At 43.7% G+C, this 18,419-nt stretch overlaps 1 protein-coding gene and 2 long non-coding RNA genes across 3 annotated transcripts in view; 2 read left to right on the top strand and 1 right to left on the bottom strand.

The window, feature by feature from the left end:
* ZFAND3 (zinc finger AN1-type containing 3) overlaps positions 1-11,015 on the bottom strand; it is a 340,250-nt gene extending 329,235 nt beyond the window's left edge. Inside the window, exon 1 of the mRNA XM_032253333.1 lies at positions 10,863-11,015. Within this exon, the coding sequence (XP_032109224.1) occupies positions 10,863-10,933 (71 nt within the window). The 5' untranslated portion in view covers positions 10,934-11,015. The remainder of the gene's footprint in view (positions 1-10,862) is intronic.
* Positions 11,016-11,557: 542 nt separating this feature from the next.
* Positions 11,558-12,668, top strand: LOC116533551. The gene is made up of 2 exons (XR_004261343.1): positions 11,558-12,310; positions 12,398-12,668. It is a non-coding gene; the product is annotated as an uncharacterized LOC116533551 (long non-coding RNA).
* A 407-nt stretch (positions 12,669-13,075) lies between these two features.
* On the top strand, positions 13,076-16,483 carry LOC116533545. Its single transcript, XR_004261342.1, has 2 exons — positions 13,076-15,188; positions 16,043-16,483. It is a non-coding gene; the product is annotated as an uncharacterized LOC116533545 (long non-coding RNA).
* Positions 16,484-18,419: the final 1,936 nt, after the last annotated feature.

The raw sequence follows: 18,419 nt of genomic DNA, 5'->3' as shown, positions 1-18,419 counted from the left end.
CTTCATGTGGTTAAATTCTGCTCAGCTTTCATACCCAGCCCAAGCTCAACTCATGAGAAGCTCTCCTGACCACCCTCAGTTCCCATCTAGGTAAGATGCCCATTAGTGTTTTTCTCACAATACTCAATGATCTCCCATAGCACTTTTCTAACAGTGTTTTGTCATTTATTGATCCACCTCCCCTTTCAGACTGTGAGCTTTCTTAGGGCACAAGCCAGGCCTAGCATAGGCCTATTATCTTTTGCCTAGCATAGCTCAAGACACACAATCGAGTGCTTAAATGCTTGTTGAAAAAAGGACTGGCTCTGGAAAACGGTCAAAGGGGCCAAAGGCTGGTCAGAAATTTCACCAATTAACAAGGTGGCATCAGTCCGGAGATCACTATAAATGCAAATTGCCCATATGAGGCAAAATAGTTCTGTATTTATTAATCTCCCATCAATGCTCCTTCTTTCAAGTTGGGAAGCTGGCCTTTAATAAATGTAATCATCATGACCAGGCACTGTGGCAAGGGCTTAACAGGCATCAGAGCTCACTAAATCTCGAAGCCAACTCTAAGACATTATTTTTCAGAGATAATGAGACAGAGAGGTAAACTCACATCTTTGATTCCAATCCCCATGCCTAGCCACTTAGCTCAGTTGGTTTTCTGGAGATAAGAGATCAGTATGCTCTTCGTCTTTAGAGTTTTGGAGGAATTGGGGATAGATGAGGGGGCCCTTCGTCAGCCTCTCAGCAATTAAGAAAAGGTCCTATTCCCCAGGAAGTACTACTGCTAAATTCTTTACCTTCACCTTCCTGATTGGGAAACTACTGCTAAATTCTTTAAGATTTAATGTAACTTCCCCCTATGTATTCACTGTAAAATCTTTCAAAAGAGAAGGGCTCATGTGAGTTGTTTTTCTAAGAACAGCAAGTTAAACAGACAATGGGCAAGACTGTTGAATCCCCCACCATGCATGGAGGAAAAATGGGAGAAGAAAAATCAATCCCAAGGAACGGAATTAACTGGTTGTGGCAATACCAATAAAGGAAAGGTAAGCTGAGTCTCCATGGCCTGCTGCAAGGAGAAACCATGAAGCATTATTTAACTGGCTACGAAGGTACCTATGGTCTTAGCAGAAGAGCCCAAGGGATTCTAACATAATGTAACACCAATTTTGCTGAAAGCTGTGACTATTTCCACTAAATTTTAGTCAGCTGTCATCCTGTGATCTTTAGCACTTCCCTGTAAGGTCCCAGGGGACTCACATTCCACACTTCAAGAAAAGACAAAACATCTGATTAACCCTAACCACCACCTTTTCAATTACTCTAGCCTTACAGATGAGACCACCTCTCATAGTTTGACTAGACAATGATGGCCACAAAGCAACTTCATTCCCAATTATAATACCACCATTCTACTTCCCTCCACATGTCCCCATCCTCATCCCCCTTCCCCAGTCTTCCCCTCTGACCACCTTCTGTGTCCTTACCCTTCCAACTCACCTCCAAATCTGTAGTCTTACACAGATCTGTCAAATGACTTTTCTGCACCGCAACTTTAAACACAAAACCAACAGTCCATTCTTCCCATCCCTAACTCCAACCAAAAACACACACAATGTAAAAATCTAATATATTTATAATGAAAACTAACTACTCAGGTAAATTTGGTGGCTTTCAACTATCAGATTAGTATAATCCTAGAAAGTTTAAAACCAAGGGTAAGAAAATGCAGTCTAGAGGGACATACACTTCCACAGATGAACATTTTTGAGATCCCCTAAAGAGATCCTAGTATACAAGAGTGCAATACTCCACACATTTTCACTCAAGATTATATGTCATTTGCAAAGACTTTGTCATTTAAATCAAAGCAACTGTTCCTTAACAGATCCTGCTCAATACTCCCTGAAGAAAAAGATTAGCCTTACAAATAAAATGCATGTTAAGTTTAAGCACATATTGGAAGTGCTACAGCATGGATGGGGTTGGGAGAACAGGATGAGCTAGTTAGCAGTGACTGATCCACAGAAACAGGGAACACAGGCCTCAGAGACTAAATCAACATGCCCCCAACAAATCAATAAAAAAAAAATTAAAAGAAAAGTTCCTATGTAGTATTTTTGTGGGTCAATATACAAAAACACTCCTCCACCTTTTTTTTCTTTTTTTTTTTTTTTTTTTTTTGAGCCAGAGTCTCACTCACAGAGCCCAGGCTGGAGTGCAGTGGCACAATCTTGGCTCACTGCAATCTCTGCCTCCTGATTCATGCAATTCTCCTGCCTCAGCTTCCCGAGTAGCTGAGATTATAGGCGTAGAACGCCAAGCCCAGGTAATTTCTATATTTTTACTAGGGACAGTGTTTCACCATGTTGTCCAGACTGGTCTCAAACTCTTGACTTAAGGTGATCCGCCTGCCTCGGCCTCCCAAAGTGCTGGGATTACAGGCATGAGCCACGAAGTCCGGCATCTTCCACTCTTTTTCTTTTTTTTAAGCAACAAAGTCTCATTATGTTACCCTGGCTGGAGTGCAGCGGCTACTTACAGGCTCAAACCCACTGCTCATCAGTCCACATAACAGTTCTCCACTTTTAAGGGTAAGAAAATACCTTTAAGTTATATTAAAAGGAAAAGGCAAACTAGACTAAACTGCATGCAACAAGGTCAAACAATGTGAAGATTTTTTATGTACAGGCAGTTTCACATGCGAACACATAAAGACTTGAAAAACCTGGTTTTCTCGATTTCAGTGGCAAGTGAAGAAAAAGAACAATACCATCCATGCCTCCTTAGGCACAGAAACCAAGAAATCACAAAACCAGAAACGACTCACATTGAAATCACCATACCTTCTCCCACCTCTGGTTTATTTTTTATTATTTCTTGCTAGTTAATACTCCTCTGGCTAGTTTAAGAATAACTGTACTATTCAATGTACTTTATGTGTCTCGTGCATAAATCTTTTCAGGAGATAATTCTGCCAGCACATTTTTCCACAGAAAGCATCCTAGAGAGGGGTGCCATTAAAAAAATGATGATCTGAAACAGATAAAAGCTTTGAAAGCACAGACATGACGGCAAAGCCCATCACCCACTCTGTATTCCCCAACGTTCTACCTCCACTCTTCCAGTTAGGTACTATAAGCCACAGAAAACTTTTTTTACTTTCTTGTAAAAGACAAACAAATGTAATTCTCAGCAAACTGACACAAGAACAGAAAATCAAACACCACATGTTCTCAATCATAGGCAGGTGATGAACAATGAGAACACATGGACACAAGAAGGGGAGCTTCACACACTGGAGTCTGTTGAGGGGGCACCAAGGGAGGGACAATGGGGGGGTGGGGAGTCGGGAGGGATAACATGGGGAGAAATGCCAGATGTAGGTGACAGGGGGGATGGAGGCAGCAAACCACATTACCATGTGTGTACCTATGCAACAATCCTGCACGATCTGCACGTGTACCCCAGAACCTAAAGTACAATTTAAAAATAAATAAATAAATAAAAATAAATGAATGAATAAAATCAAGTGCCTGGACAAAGAAGCTGACTACAGAAAGAGTATTTGTGATGTTCTTGAATGGTCAGAATGCTTCTCCTTCCAGGAAGTGTGGCTGTGAGTGTGATTATTTTATGCAAATGCACTTCAACTTATCAGTGAGTCCAAGAAGTAGATAAGACATCAACAGCTATTCCTCCACACCACTCTACTTCAGCAGAAATAAATAAGAAAAGACACTCCCGAAAAGGTCCTAAGTGTATCACCAACTTCACTCTGCCAGGTAATTACTAAAGCGTCAATACAGCTAACTAGAGCTTATCCACAACCTGGAAACAAAATGCTCTGGTGTGGCTTGGCCCTCCTTTTCTGTCCAAGACCAGAGTGGTAGCAAGCAGCATCAATGACCTCTCCCAGGACATTCTTCTGCCCTAATACAAACTCGAGCTTGCCTATGATATGGGACATCTGGTACAGCTAAATGAACAGATGCAGCTGGCTAGTACATCATCCTTCCTTAATAGCTGTAGCCAAGACTTCAGGTGCCCGCCACTGTTTGCAGCTCTGTCCCTCTATGACTGAGGAACTATTTTTTTTTAACTTTAATCTGAATTTAAATTGCTACTTACAGCTAATGGCTACCATAATGGGCAGTGCCATTCTAGAATAGTTTTAGATTCTGATTATTAGACACTTTTTTTTTTTTTTGGAGACAGTCTCGCTCTGTTGCCCAGGCTGGAGTACAGTGGTGCAATCGCCACTTATTACAACCTTCACCTCCTGGTTTCAAGCGATCCTCCTGACTCAGCCTCCCAAGTAGCTGAGACTACAAGTGCATGCCACCACGCCCAGCTAATTTTTGTATTTTTACTAGAGACAGGGTTTCACCATGTTGTGCAGCCTGGCTCAAACTCCTGACCTCAAGTGATCCTCACACCTAGGCCTCACAAAGTGCTGGGATTACAGGCCTGAGCCACAGTATCCAGCCAAGACACTTTAAATAAAGTTCTTTAACCTCCTTTTCTGCATAGGAGAAACATTTCTTAACAGGAAATGTCTTGTGTTTAAATAGCTCACTCAGCAATGTAATCTTATTACATATAGACCCAGCCCAGAGCAGGATCACTGTTTCTTAGAGACCCAAGAAGAACTGAGTAACATCAGGCCCTCTTTTGCTAACCACTTTGACATAAAGTCCCGTGAAATCCAAAAAGCCAGAATCTGGATTATTTTTTAAGCACTGAATAAAAATTATACTACAAGTGTTGGGTCACGACCAATCACTTCTTTCATGTAGCTTTACTGAGATACCAACCTTAACCTTTCTTCAAAAACAAAAAATAATTTTTTTTTTTTTTTTTGGCAGGGGAGGGGACTCTGATAGGCTCAGCTTCCAGCCTCAGCCACAAAGCCAGGCGGCCCTGCCAGTTCCAGGCCTGGGTGGGAAAAAAAAAAAGATTTTTTAATCTCAATTTTGATCTGTGTTTATTGCAGAAATTCAAAATATTACATCACTTTGCGCAGACAAGACCTCCCTATGGCCTAATAAAAAATCCAAATATCGTTCTCACCCTCTTAGTATTCTGCTCTAAGTACATACTCTTCTATATACTGTTCTTTGTTTCTTTTTAAGGACTTTATTCTTTTCAAGGATTCTTAGTCTCTGATTTTTACAGATAGGAAAAGGTTAATTTATGAAAACTAATGTTAATTTTCATACCATCAAGGATTATAAAGAGACTCTTAGTCAAAACTTTTCAGTATGATTTAAAGTTTTGAATTTTCTTCTATTTTTGGAGGGAGGGAAAGAATGGAAGATGGTAAATGGAGAAGAGAAGATGATAAAACCAAAAGAGCCATATGCTAACTTGACTTAAGTCTAAAAAGCTATTGCCTCAAACAAACAGAAAGAAGACTGTGTTTGCTTAAATTTAAAAAAAAAAAAAATTCCCTGTGTGCCATTACATCAAAGGGACAAATTTCCTATTTTCTGAATCCCCCAAATGCAATCAGGAAAACAGGGCAAGTAGATAAATGAACCGATAGTGAATACTTAATTTAAATCATGTTTTATCTTCAGATGCACACAATACTCAATATGCAAAGTAAAACTGCACAAGCAAGCTTTTTTTGTTTTTTAAGAGAATATTTAAGGGAGTTTTACAATCAAGGGGTAAGTAGTGACATCAATAGAATGAACATTCTACTGATTAGTGATTCATACTGTGTTCACATGATCTTCAAAGCCCAGGTTAAGCTGGTTGAAGTGTGGCAACATGTTACAATTGGGAGACTGAGACTGCAGAGGCAAAATGAGTGTGAAGTCCATATACTGTGAGGAGCAAAGCACACTAGCTAGATGATCCACACAGTGACAGTAACAGAGATAATGTTCTACAGCACTTCACAAAGCCTGGGCTCAGAGGGAAAAAATATACATATCAATGCTAAAGTAGTCAGAATCTTATGACTGCCAAAAATAAAGTGGAATAAAACAAATCATGTTATGTTTTCAATCAACTTTCTACTAGTAGGCCATTTCAGAAATGAAATTTATTTTAGAAGATGACCCCTATCCTTACCTCTACCCATCCCTATCTAAAAGCACATCTCTTATCCAGCCAAACTATTTTGTAGGCAAAATGCTTCAACAGAAATGATTACAAAAATTAAATACTAATAAAATATATTTCCCAAAAGAAAATAAACCCATGTAGTATCTGCTTTATGTCATCACTTGCTAGAACAGAAGAGCTTATTTTTTAAAATCATCAAAACAATGAATAATTTACCTAATAAATCCCATATTTAATATTCCATTATTCCCTAAATACCAGACTGAACACTTAACATCTACTATGCTTTAAGCTTATTTACAAAATAATAATTCCCAAGGTTTCCATATATCATGAGATTATCTCCAATTGTAAAAGCAAAATATCAATAGTAATTATATTTTTGTACTTAAATAGAATTAGAAAATACTTCCACCTTCCATCCTAACTACCCTATTATCCTATAATACACATAGTATATGCTTATACTGGTTTTCTATCTTTTCTATAATATTCTGTCTACACATTTACAAAAAATCTACATGCCTCAGCACTTTTTAAATGTCTAAATAATTTAAAATGCAGCTACAACTAATACCACTATACCTGTACAGTTTAAAAGTGTTTTCATGTATGTACATATTTCAACTACAGAAAATGTACTAATTAACTATTTCATTTCAGATACTGAATACCTAAAATGAGCCAAGAAAATATTCATATTTCACTAAAAGTTTTAAGTCCGTGTCTCAGGGAAAAATTTGTTTTAGTCCTAAAAATATTATATTAATATATACTGGCCAGGCGCAGTGGCTCATGCCTGTAATCCCAGCACTTTGGGAGGCCGAGGCGGGCGGCTCACCTAAGGTCAGGAGTTCAAGACCAGCCTGACCAACATGGAGAAACCCCGTCTCTATTAAAAATACAAAATTAGCCAGGCGTGGTGGTGCATGCCTGTAATCCCAGCTACTCGGGAGGCTGAGGCAGGAGAATCACTTGAAGCCAGGAAGTAAAGGTTGCAGTGAGCCGAGATCACACCATTGCACTCCAGCCTGGGCAACGAGAGTGAAACTCCGTTTCAAAAATATACACATACAACTTGCAACTTTATTATAAACAGGTTAATCTTCAACAATTTCCATGGCAGCAAGGTTTCCCAATGGAGATGGTCTCTATAAAATAACTTAATTACCTGTACACAATTACACAATATAAGCCAAGAGGAAGAAAACTGGAAACTAAGTGTTGCAAGCACTAACACATGTGAATTGTACACTCCTCTTGGCATTCTTCTTTAACTGCATTCTCACAAGGGAATGCAGTTAAAGGTCTCCTATTCAACTAAGCCCCACTGATTAGTGTCCTGACTGGACAATGCTGGGCAGCAAGTACTGCAGCCTGAGTCACTGGAAAGAGCAGCAAACCTAAAGGAATTGCTGTTAGTCTGCCGGTGCCAGAATATTCTGCTGAGAGGCTCCTCGGCAAAGGGCTGGGTGTGGGCCCTGCCTAGCTGACTTTAGACCTAAGAGCTTCCAAGGGGTGCAATGCTGCACAAAATCTTTTAGAACATATTCATCTTCATTTTCGTGAAGAGAAAAGGCAAAAGATACCTCCTAAATGGCTTTCACTTCTATCTACTTCTCTCTATTCTCCCCAACCACTCAATATGTTGGTTCACGTAACCACTATGGCAAACCTGGACTTGGCAACATGCCACAAAAATACGTACATCACATTCATACAGACACACAGAATCATACCCACACACCCAGGCCACTCTCAAGATCAACCAATAACCTTTCACATTAAAGATATACGCCACTCCCCGATCAAAGTTCTTCAGCAGCTCCCCACTGCACTCAGGATAGAAGTCCAAAGTCCTCAGCATTACCTATGAGGGCCCCATCTCACAAACTTCTCTCAACTCCCCAGCCTTATCTCTAGCTGATCCCCCATCACAATCTACCAACAGACCCAACAAACCTGTTCCTCAAATGCATAGTAATCTTGTTCACATCCCAGCCTTCAGACATGTTAGTCCCAATGCCTGAAAGGAGTATTTGTTTCCATACTCTCCTTCTACCCTTCCTGCAGGTCTAGGCTAAAGTGTTACTTTCTCTATGCTACCTTCCTCTACCTCCACCCCAGCTAGGGTAGGTACCCCTCCCATAGGGCACTTGCACAATGTACCGCAACTGTCAGTTTACTTCCCTGTGCCCCCTGCCCCAGACTATGGGGTCAGTACCTCCTTGTCCACCACTCTATCAGAGGCACTCAAATATTTGTTAAATATATTCTAAGTTTACTCAGTGAACACAATATGAATGTGGCCCATGCAGTGAGGAAAACATGTTCAAAGTCAGTTACGATATGATGGAAACAAGGCAGCAATTTTGTGATGCTTTGTTGTAAAATACAAACTACATAGGTGTCTACAAACATCCTCAAGAAAGGTTAAAACACCAAAAATAATACTTTTCTCCATAAACGTATTAGTTTTGTGGTCACTACTCCTGCTAGGTAAATTGCAGTTCATAAAAAGTGTCAGATTATATGTATCACAAAATCAGCCCTGATTGCTTATAGGTCAAGTACAACATTAGTATAACGTTTCCTTTCTGCTGCCATCAAACTCTCCTGGCATTATCAGAACCCTTCCGGCCAAAGGGAAAAGGCTGGCCTGGCGCTGTGGCTCATACCTGCAACCCCAGCACTTTGGTAGCCCAAGGCAGGTGGATCACCTGAGGTGAGGAGTTCAAAACCAGCCCGGCCAACATGGCGAAATCCCGTCTCTTCTAAAAAATATAAAAATAAGCCTGGCATGGTGGTGTGCAACTACGGTCCCAGCTACTTGTGCGGTTGAGGCAGGAGAATCGCTGGAACCCAGGAGGTGGAGACTGCAGTGAGCTGAGATCGCGCCACTGCACTCCAGCCTGGGCAACAGAGCGGGACTCCATCTCATAAAAAAATAAATAAATGTAAAAGGCTTTTTACTCTGTCTCAAAAATAAATAAATACAGGTAAAAGGCTATTCCATCTCCTCAGTTTCTAAGCTTTAATATAAGTCTTTCAATAAAGATTCCATTCATGATAACAGTCTGAAGGATATAACCGTGTTGCCAGGAAATAGACCTGACACATCCTGAGCATTAGTTGCCACTGGCAGACCCTTTCTTTAAGACACATGTCTTATAATGAGTTACAATCTGAGGCTTGTGACACAGGACAGCAGACTGATGTCACAAACATGATGGTATAAAGCACTCTAAAGAGCTCACCAGCTCCACCCTATGCTCCCTCTGTGAAGGGGCAAATTATCCACCCTAAGCCTCAGTTTCCCCAACTAATGATAAGATAATGGTTCCTACCTCGCAAGATTCTTGGGGGAATTAGGCTGTCCATGAAAGCACTTCACAGGCAAATCACTTATTTTCAAATCAAAATGAAGGGAAGACTAGAAATATTTTCACATTTTCAGGACTTTGGACATGCCATAACTTATTTTTGACTAATGTTCTTCCACAGGGAAATTTTTGAGAAAGGCAGAAAAATGAGAAAATGAAAATCCACTTCTTTGTCATAACCACGGGAATGACAACATCCACGGAACTGTACGTTAAGATCCACTTTCTAATCTTTCTCTGCACTCCCAACATCACCCCTAATTTCTGTTAACCACTCCTACAATATGGAAGACAGCAAAGGGAAACTACTTCAATAATTCTTTCCAAGATGTCCTCACCAAAAACAATCTTCATTCCTGCCTCTATGTCTCCAAATATACGGAATCTTTTAAAAAATAAAACTAAAACAAAAAGATAAAAGGGACTCAAATCACAAAAGCTGGCCTTCAAAGTCTCCAGCTTCCTACTGCAGAACTACAGTCATGTGGTATGACTGAGGCACCTGTTAGGTGGCACTCCATGAAGCTTAAAAGTGTTACCAGGAGAATTTAAACTGTAATGGGGGGAGGAAGAGGGAGCGGATTTCCCACCACATTTTTTTCCCTCTGACACATGATGGCCAAACAACAATATATGCTACCCACTGTGAACATTTTTATCATTTTTTCTTAAATTGAGAAAGAGGAGAATCTGAGAGCCAACTGAGTAAACTGAATCTCATATTCCCCAATAAAGGCTGACTTGGGGTTTTGTGTGGGTTTTTTTCCTTTTTTCTTTTTGACAAGGAAATTTAACATATCTCCTGCAACGTGTTTTACATGAAGGTGAGACCTCAACAGTCTTATAACTTTACCCCAGCCTGGGTTCTAAACTCGGTTTTTACAAATGGGTGACGCGTGAATAGCTTCCTAAAAGCAAATGGGGCACTAGGATATAATCTAGGAAGTGATGATGCAAGTCTCTGGAGGACCGGGAGGAGGGGAGGTGAAAAAGTCAGAGGAAATACCCTCCCAATGCCTGGGCACCAACTCACGCCAAGGGAGGGAGTAAAGGCTGGCCTCCACATGCCCAGGGAAGGGGCACCCCTGCTCCTCCCAGAGCGGTCAATGCCGCCCCCTCATCCCTCCCCCGCCACCCTGCCCCCCTCACCCGTGGCCCGAGAGGCCCCCGTGGGCCGGAGCTTCAGGCCGGCGAGTCCCAAAGGGTGGCAACGCACCCCCGGCAGGGCCTTCTCTGCCCACCCCCAGCTCTCCACCCGGCAACCCTCCCCAGACACGACCCCCACACCCTCCCCGTAGGCCCGAGCTGGGCCCAGCCTCCAGCGTTCCGGCCTCCCGGGCCCCGAGGCCTGCCGAAGCAGCCCTGGCGTCCGCGCCCCCGGCCCCCGCCCCCACCCGGCCGGGCACTTACCCCCAGAAGCCGCAGGGACAGCGAGGCGGCAGGCTGGGCGCTTTGCTGCGCTCGCTCCCGGCGTCTCCCATGGTGCTCGGCGGCGGCGGAGCTCGGCGGCGGCAGCGGTGGCGGCGGCTGGGCCCGGGCCCCGCTCGGAGGAGGAGGCGGCGGCGGCGGCGGCGTCCGCGGCGGCGTCGGCGTCGGCGTCGGGGGGCTCGGGGCGGGGGGAGGGAGAGGGAGCGGGCGCGCGGGCGGGCGCGAGTCCGGGGCTTGGAGCCGGGATTCCAGGCCGGTCAGCTGGAGGCGGGCCGCACCACTCGGCCGGCGGAAACGGGGGGCCGGGGAGGCGCGGAGAGGAGAAGGAGGGAGCCGAGGAGGAGGGGCGTGCGGGCGCACCGAGGACCGCAGGGGAGGAGGAACACCGGCGCCCTCGGCGGCTCCTACCGCCGCTCCCCAGCCAGAGCGATGTTCCTTGCGGCGGCGCAGGGAAGGACCAGAGGCCCCCGCCGGCTCCGGAGTCGCAGCGGCCGCTGTGAAGCCGCGGGCCCTGCTGGCTTGGTAACACCGTCCCCTCCCCCGGAGGCTGCGCTAACCGGACAATGGCCGCTCCGCCCCCTCCCCTCCGCGCGCCCCTCCGGAGGAGTCACAATGGTCTCGCCCGGGGGAGCCTCCGCCTAAGCCCAGCAGCTGATCAGCTGGGATCCGGGCGTGCCACTTTGTTCTGCGCTTCAAAGGCGGAGTGCGGGGCTGTGAGAGAAAGCAAGAGGGTCAGGCTCTCGCCCGGCGACGGGCGGCTGAGGCCTTCGTATTCTTGGAACTTTTAAAATATAAAACAAACTTATCTTCCCCGTCTGAAGAAGGGGAGCATGTTTCTGACTACTCTGGGGCGCGCTGCTTCCCCCCAAACGCGAATGGTGCGCTCCAAGCGGGAGGGGGAGAAGCAGATTAGTTGTTTAGGGTAAATTGGGCCAGTCCCAGATCGGCGGCGCATGCGCCCGCAGACCCCGTAACCGAGGACGAGGAGGGGCCTTGGGGAGCGCTGCCAAACGCGGAAGTGGATCTCTGGCTTCCCCGGGACATCCGAGTCAATGTCCCCAGAGCTGCCGCTCTAGCTTCTGGGCGATGCCGGGGAGCCTTTCTCCCCAAACTGCCTACTCCCCGGGAATCTCTCTCTCTTCCTGGTCCCCCCAAATACCAAGCAACTCTTCCAGTTCCACCCGGTGAACTGGTCTCTTGATAGGAACTTCTGGGAAATGCCCCTCCCCCAGCCCCTTGTCTTGGTCAATTCCTTGTTTCTTCTCCCCACCACTGGTGTGGGGGAGTTCCTTGTCTTCCCACTCACAACCACAGAGCTACAAGTCCATTCCCTATGCCCAGGCTAGGAGAGCCGCACTTCTTCCTACAGCTGACAGGTTTGGTTTTTGGAGGGGAAAGGGGAACTGTTTCGGAATCAGTAATGGAAATTGGTAAGTGACCAAAGAAATTTGAGCCACTAAAAAAATGTGCCCTTTAACGCTTCTAGTCCTTGATCCTGAGTTTATTCTGATCTCCAGCCAGCCGTGAACAGAGAAACCGATTATTGATGACTAAGTTCAGCGCGGATGCAACATTCTCCAGACCTCTTGAAGGGATGACCCATCGCTGAGGCCCTTGTGAGCGAACTCTAAATTCCTGCTACTTCCAAGAAGATTTCCTGGCTCTTAGGAGTAACTGCCATATACCTTACTGGGCTAACGGGCATAGGAGAGCTTCATAGAGAGTATTACCTAGATTAATTTGATTACCAAATGTTGCTATCTTACTTTATATACCAAATCACATTTCTGTTTGCATTCTCTGTGGGTCATTGATGTTTCGTTTGGCCTCTAAAGAGCAAGGATCACATTAAGCTTAGTATGCCACAGATGACGGTGAAGTGAATGATTGCAAAAATCAAGCCACTTAAAGCCGAAACACCCCAAAACTTATTTATTATGCAAAGTAGTTTTTGTGGATTTTCCAAAGCCTTCAATAAGTATATCTGTAAGAAAGTTCATAGAAAAGGCCAGGCGCAGTGGCTCACGCCTGTAATCCCAGCACTTTGGGAGGGCAAGACGGGTGGATACCTTAGGTCAGGAGACTGAGACCAACCTGGCCAACATGGTGAAACCTCGTCTCTAGCTTAAAAAAAAAATTAGCTATTCGAGAGGCTGAGGCAGGAGAATCGCTTGAACCCGGAAGGCAGAGGTTGCAGTGAGCAGAGGCCAGTGCACTCCAGTCTGGGCAACAAGAACAAGAGAGCGAAATTCTGTCTCAAAAAAAGAAAAAGAAAAAAAGTGCATAGAAAGGATGAAGCCATACAGCACACCTTGCTCTCATTGGATTCATATTACCCTTAAATCTTCACTTAAACCAACACAAAATTGCCACATATATGACATACAGCCTTCGAGTTTAACAAAGATTAAGTGGGACTGTCTTTTGGCATCTTGATAATTTTATTTTATGTACAGAAAAGGAAACTTGACAACTAAAAAGAGAATTTAACATAAAATGTGATTGTCCTCTTCCAAACTGCTTTCCCACCTGTTTGCCAGTTATTCAACAAACGTTTATTGAGTACCCAGTATATACAAGGAATTTCCTACGCACTCTGAAGACTAAAAGGATTAATAAAATGTAGCATTCACTAGCAGGTCCCTACATAGAAGTCAGATAATTTGGTTCCAGTCTTTTCAGACTTCATTTTCCACCTTTCTCTATTCACCCTGCAAAGCAGACACTAGTTGCCATTCCTCAAACACACCTTGCTGTCTCACATCTCCATTCCTTTGTCAGTGTTCCTGACTGCCTCAGCTGCCTTTCCTTTTACACACACACACACACACACACACACACACGGAAATAATCTTATACAACCCAAGGACACAGAGAGCAGTAAGATCTCTTGAAGGACTGAAATAGGGACCTAATGTATCAACAGGAAGCCAAGCATTTGGCTTTTTTCTATTTTTTTTTTTCTCTGCGTACATGTTCTTCCATCTCTGCTTCTCTCTACAAAGCTGCTTTATAATCTCTACAGACCTGTTTTCACTGCTTTTTTGGGAACGTAATCCAGGTTTACCCAGCCTCACTTCAGTAACCAACAGAGACTAATTAGTATCTGAATCCCAGTCCCCAGGAGAAAGAATTTGATTGGTTCAATTTATGTCAGCCTGTGTACTCTCGGTACAATCACCTTTGACCAACAGGGCAATTTGTAGCCAGGACTCTTTGTTTTGTAATGCAAACATGGCTGCCAGAACTCCATCTTTGTAGGCTATGTTGTCAAAGAAAGTTCTGTACTTGGCGAAGATTCCAGAAAATGTCCAGCACAGGCCATAAAGGAGTAAATCGCAGCTGAAATTCAGAAGCATAAAGAACAATGGACATGTTGAGGATTTTCAACAGACTAACTCCTACTTGAACAATTTCAGACCTGAATTTAAATGCCACTCCTTCAAAGAAGTCATCGCTGACCCAAGCCCCAATCAAAATTAGGTGGCCCCATTATTATCTTACATGGCACTCTTTTTCTGTACCTATCACAGTTTGTAATTAAATACGTCGTTGTGAGTCTCCTCTCGGAAGAGTCATATCTGTTTTGTTTACTATGTTATACACAATACTCAAGGTGCATTTGGGAGGCATTCAATACTTGTTGCATGAATAAAAAGGCACAATAATTTGTTAGTTATTGTGAGACCCACAAATGGATTGGCATCGTAGTTAGACAATCCTGGGGGAATGTCTCAGTCACCAACCCACCCTCCCTGGAAGATATTGAAGCTCACTGCTTTTTCCTTTTTTTTTTTTCTTCTGACCTCATTTATCACAAGGCTGCCATCTTTTTTGTCACACTGAGGTTGTATGAGATGTGCCACAATATTTATCTGCTGCTTATGACGTTCCTCCCCAGCTAACTCTTTACTCTTAGTTGCCAGTGTCTCTATCTGTAGAGCCCTTGATCCAGTTCCTATAACAAGACCACTTAACTGACTGAAAGCTCAGAGAGGACATAAAATTTCAGGGCATCATCAAATTAGGGGAGCAAAGTGTGGGGGTAATTGGCAGAAGTGATTTTGTCGTAATTGTCTTGACTATTTTCTATCATGGATTACGTTCCAGATGAACCTGTGATGTGACTCCTGGGAGTAGTTTGCAATCACCATTGGTCCAAAAGGAGCCATCTATGTGCTTAGTGGGGTCTAGTAAAGGATAATATTAATTCTTCAGCAGCCAGAGCTCTTGAAGTAAGAACTGAAGGTGTACAGAAAAGAGCCCGGTATGATTCAAGGTCAGGAGCACACAGTGGCTGCTTTCTTGGTCAGAATTCAAAAGACCTACTTAGCCCTGGAAGACATGACCAGAATGAAGGGGCTTGTAGAGACTTGAGCGAATTTTGAGGTTACGGATTAGAATTAGAGTGGAAGATGATCTTCCACTCTAATTCTAATCCGTAACCTCAAAATTCGCTCTCAGTTCAAGCTTGTCATCATTATAATCCATCCTAACCTGGTATTAGCCCCAATGTCCTATCCAAACTCTAGCCTTAACCCTAATCCTAATATTATCTGTAAAATTTAATCTCAGATCCCAACTCTAATTCTATGAGCTTAACAAAGGCTCCTTGCCTTGCCACTGAGTTGTTTTCCCTAAGCCCCTTTTTCTTGTGCCCCTTGACCCTGACTGACTCCTGGGAGCAGAGAACCCTATAATATCCTGGACCCCTGGAGAGAATGAGAGCCAATTTCAATAATCCAGGTTGGATCCAGGGCCTTGGGCTACCAGAAGAGAGAAAGTGGGGCATCTGTCACCAGAGCAGGAGGCAGAGACCCTGCCCAGTCATATTTCCTATTGCCTAATTCGGGGACTGCTAAGCCTCTGAAAGTCCAAAAAACATCCCTCCAACTCACCTATGTACACTCAGGAATGTGAGGTACAGTTGGCCTACAGCGGAGTACCTGAGACCCCTCTGCAAACAATATGGTTAGATTAGACAAGTGGCTTTTACACTGTGTTCTCAGAGAGCAAGAATTCTGAGTTTTGTTCTCCTCTTTCATTTGAGTTCGGTTTTCCAAAAGGGTGAGAGTGGATTTTTTTCAAAAGGCACTGAACCAGATCCTCTCTAAGGTTCCTTCTGGCCCTTGAGTTTTCTGATGTGCGATTGATTCTTTTAGTCACTTATGGTCCAGTTGGCATGGATAAACTCTCAGAGCCAAGGGAAAAGAAGGGCAACCAAGCATACCATCTCCAGCCCCTCTCAGGAAACTAAAAATAAATTAAATAAAATGAAGAATGTGGCGGGGAGGAGAGGAGAAAATTTCACATCCCATGTTCCTCATGTTGATGAAGCAATTGCTGACTTCCCTGCTGCTCACACCCATCTTGGTGTGAAATTTGATTTTGCTGACTTTTAAATTTCTTTTTGAGAATGGAAATAATTGTTTTTTTCCAGAAATACTTGACCTTAGTGGGGAAAAAGAAATTCAAACAATGAGAAAGCAAAAGTCCTCCCTAATACCGTCATCCCCCAGAGATACCCTTGATTAAGAGTTTGGGGTATAGCCCTCGCGGCTTTTCATTCTTGTATGATCATGTAAATGGAATCATGTAACACATGGTATACTCTGGCTGTTTTTTTTTTTTAATTTTGAAATATGTCATAGACATCTTCCTTGTGCAGCTCTGCAGTATAGTCTCGTAGTTAGAGTTCTCTAAAGAAACAGAACCAATGGGAAATTATACATGAGATTTATTGTAAGGAATTGGTTTACACAATTATGGAGGCAGAGAAGTCCCAAGATCTGTAGTGTGAAGGCCTGGGAACCAGGAGAATCCATGTTGTAAGCGCTAGTCTGAGTCAGAAGCAGAAGACCAATGTCCCAACTCAAAGGCTATCAGGCAGACAGCAGATTCTCTCTTACTTAGCCTTTTTCACTATTCAGGCCTTCAACAGAGTGGATAAGGCCTGCCCATCTTGAGGAGGGCAATCTCCTTTACTCAGTCTACCATTTTGTTTTAAGTCATTCAAACTGCTGTGACAAAATACTATAAACTGGGCAGCTTGTGAACAAGAATTTATTTCTCACAGTTTTGAAGGTTGGGAAGTCTGAGATCAAGCCACTGACAGATTTGATCTGATGAGAGCTGACTTTCTGGTTCAGAGATGGCACTTTCTTGCCATGTCTTCACATGGTGGAAGGGGCAAATGAGCTCCCTTATGCACTAATGCCATTCATGAGGACTGTGCCCTTATGATGTAATCATCTTCTAAAAGACTACCTCCTAATACCATCACCACGGGCCTTAGGAGTTCAACATATAAATTGGGGACTGAGGAGGTGGGGGGACACAAATATTTAGACCATAACAAATGTTAATCTCAACCTCAAAGACATACCCATAATAATATTTAACCAAATATCTGGGTACCCTTCGGCCTAGTCAAGTTGACACATAACATTAACTAACATTTAACTCACGGGCTCCAAACTCAGGCTGCCTAAGTTCAAATGTGAGTTCTACCACCTACTAGCTCAGAGACTTTAGGGAAGTTATTTTGCTGGTCTGTATCTTAGTTTCCTCATCTGTAACAGGAGGTATTTGTAGTGAGCTGTGGTTTTTATCTGCCCACTACTCCCTGCTTCTCAGGGATGCACACACTCACTGGTTTTGTCAGGGAGCCTATCCTTCTGGACACAGGAATTCAGATTGGCTGAGAGAATGGCAGAGCCCTCCCTAAGCTGACTTTTGAGCTTTGTCTTCTGAGATCAAGTGTCCCAAAGACTGTGTAAGCTTGGAGCTGCTGAGGTACCCACCATCTGGAGTGAGGCTGCCTGGGGATCGAGCCAACAGAAAGGGAAGAAGAAAGATGGAAAGAGATAGAAAGGCTAAATCATCAAGACATTGTCTGAGTTCTTGAATCCAACTAAGTCTGACACCAGAGCTACCCTCTGGACTTTTCAGTTACATAGGCCAAAAAATTCCTTCTTTTACCTACACTAATTTGTATTGAGTTTCATTATGCTCCATGAGAAAATCCTGACCATCCCTAGTTCTAGTAGTATCTACCTAGTTCATAAGTTTATTGTGATGATTAAGGTATATAATCTGTGAGGAAATCTTAGCATAGTATGTAGTGTATGATACAAGCTCAGGCTGGGCGTAGCTCACACCTCTAATCCCAGCACTTTGGGAGGCCCAGGCAGGCAGATCACTTGAGGTCAGGAGTTTGAGACCAGCCTGGTCAACATGGTGAAACCCCATCTCCACTAAAAATACAAAAATTAGCCAGGTGTGGTGGTGCACGCCTGTAATCCCGGCTACTTGGGAGGCTGAGGCAGGAGAATCACTTCAACCTGGGAGGCGGAGGTTGCAGTGAGCCGAGACCGCATCACTGTACTCCAGCCTGGGCCACAGAGCAAGACTCCATCTCAAAAATAAATAAATAAATAAATAAAAATACAAGCTCCATAAACACTTACTGTTGTTATTAACATTGGTTCCTTTTTAATGGTTACTGACTACTCCATTGTATGGGTGAATTATTTAAAG

The sequence above is a fragment of the Sapajus apella genome, unplaced genomic scaffold (genome assembly GCF_009761245.1).
Source record: "Sapajus apella isolate SASKATOON/1434 unplaced genomic scaffold, GSC_monkey_1.0 scaffold83, whole genome shotgun sequence".
Taxonomy (NCBI): domain Eukaryota; kingdom Metazoa; phylum Chordata; class Mammalia; order Primates; family Cebidae; genus Sapajus; species Sapajus apella.
This window is presented reverse-complemented; position numbering and strand designations above follow the sequence as displayed.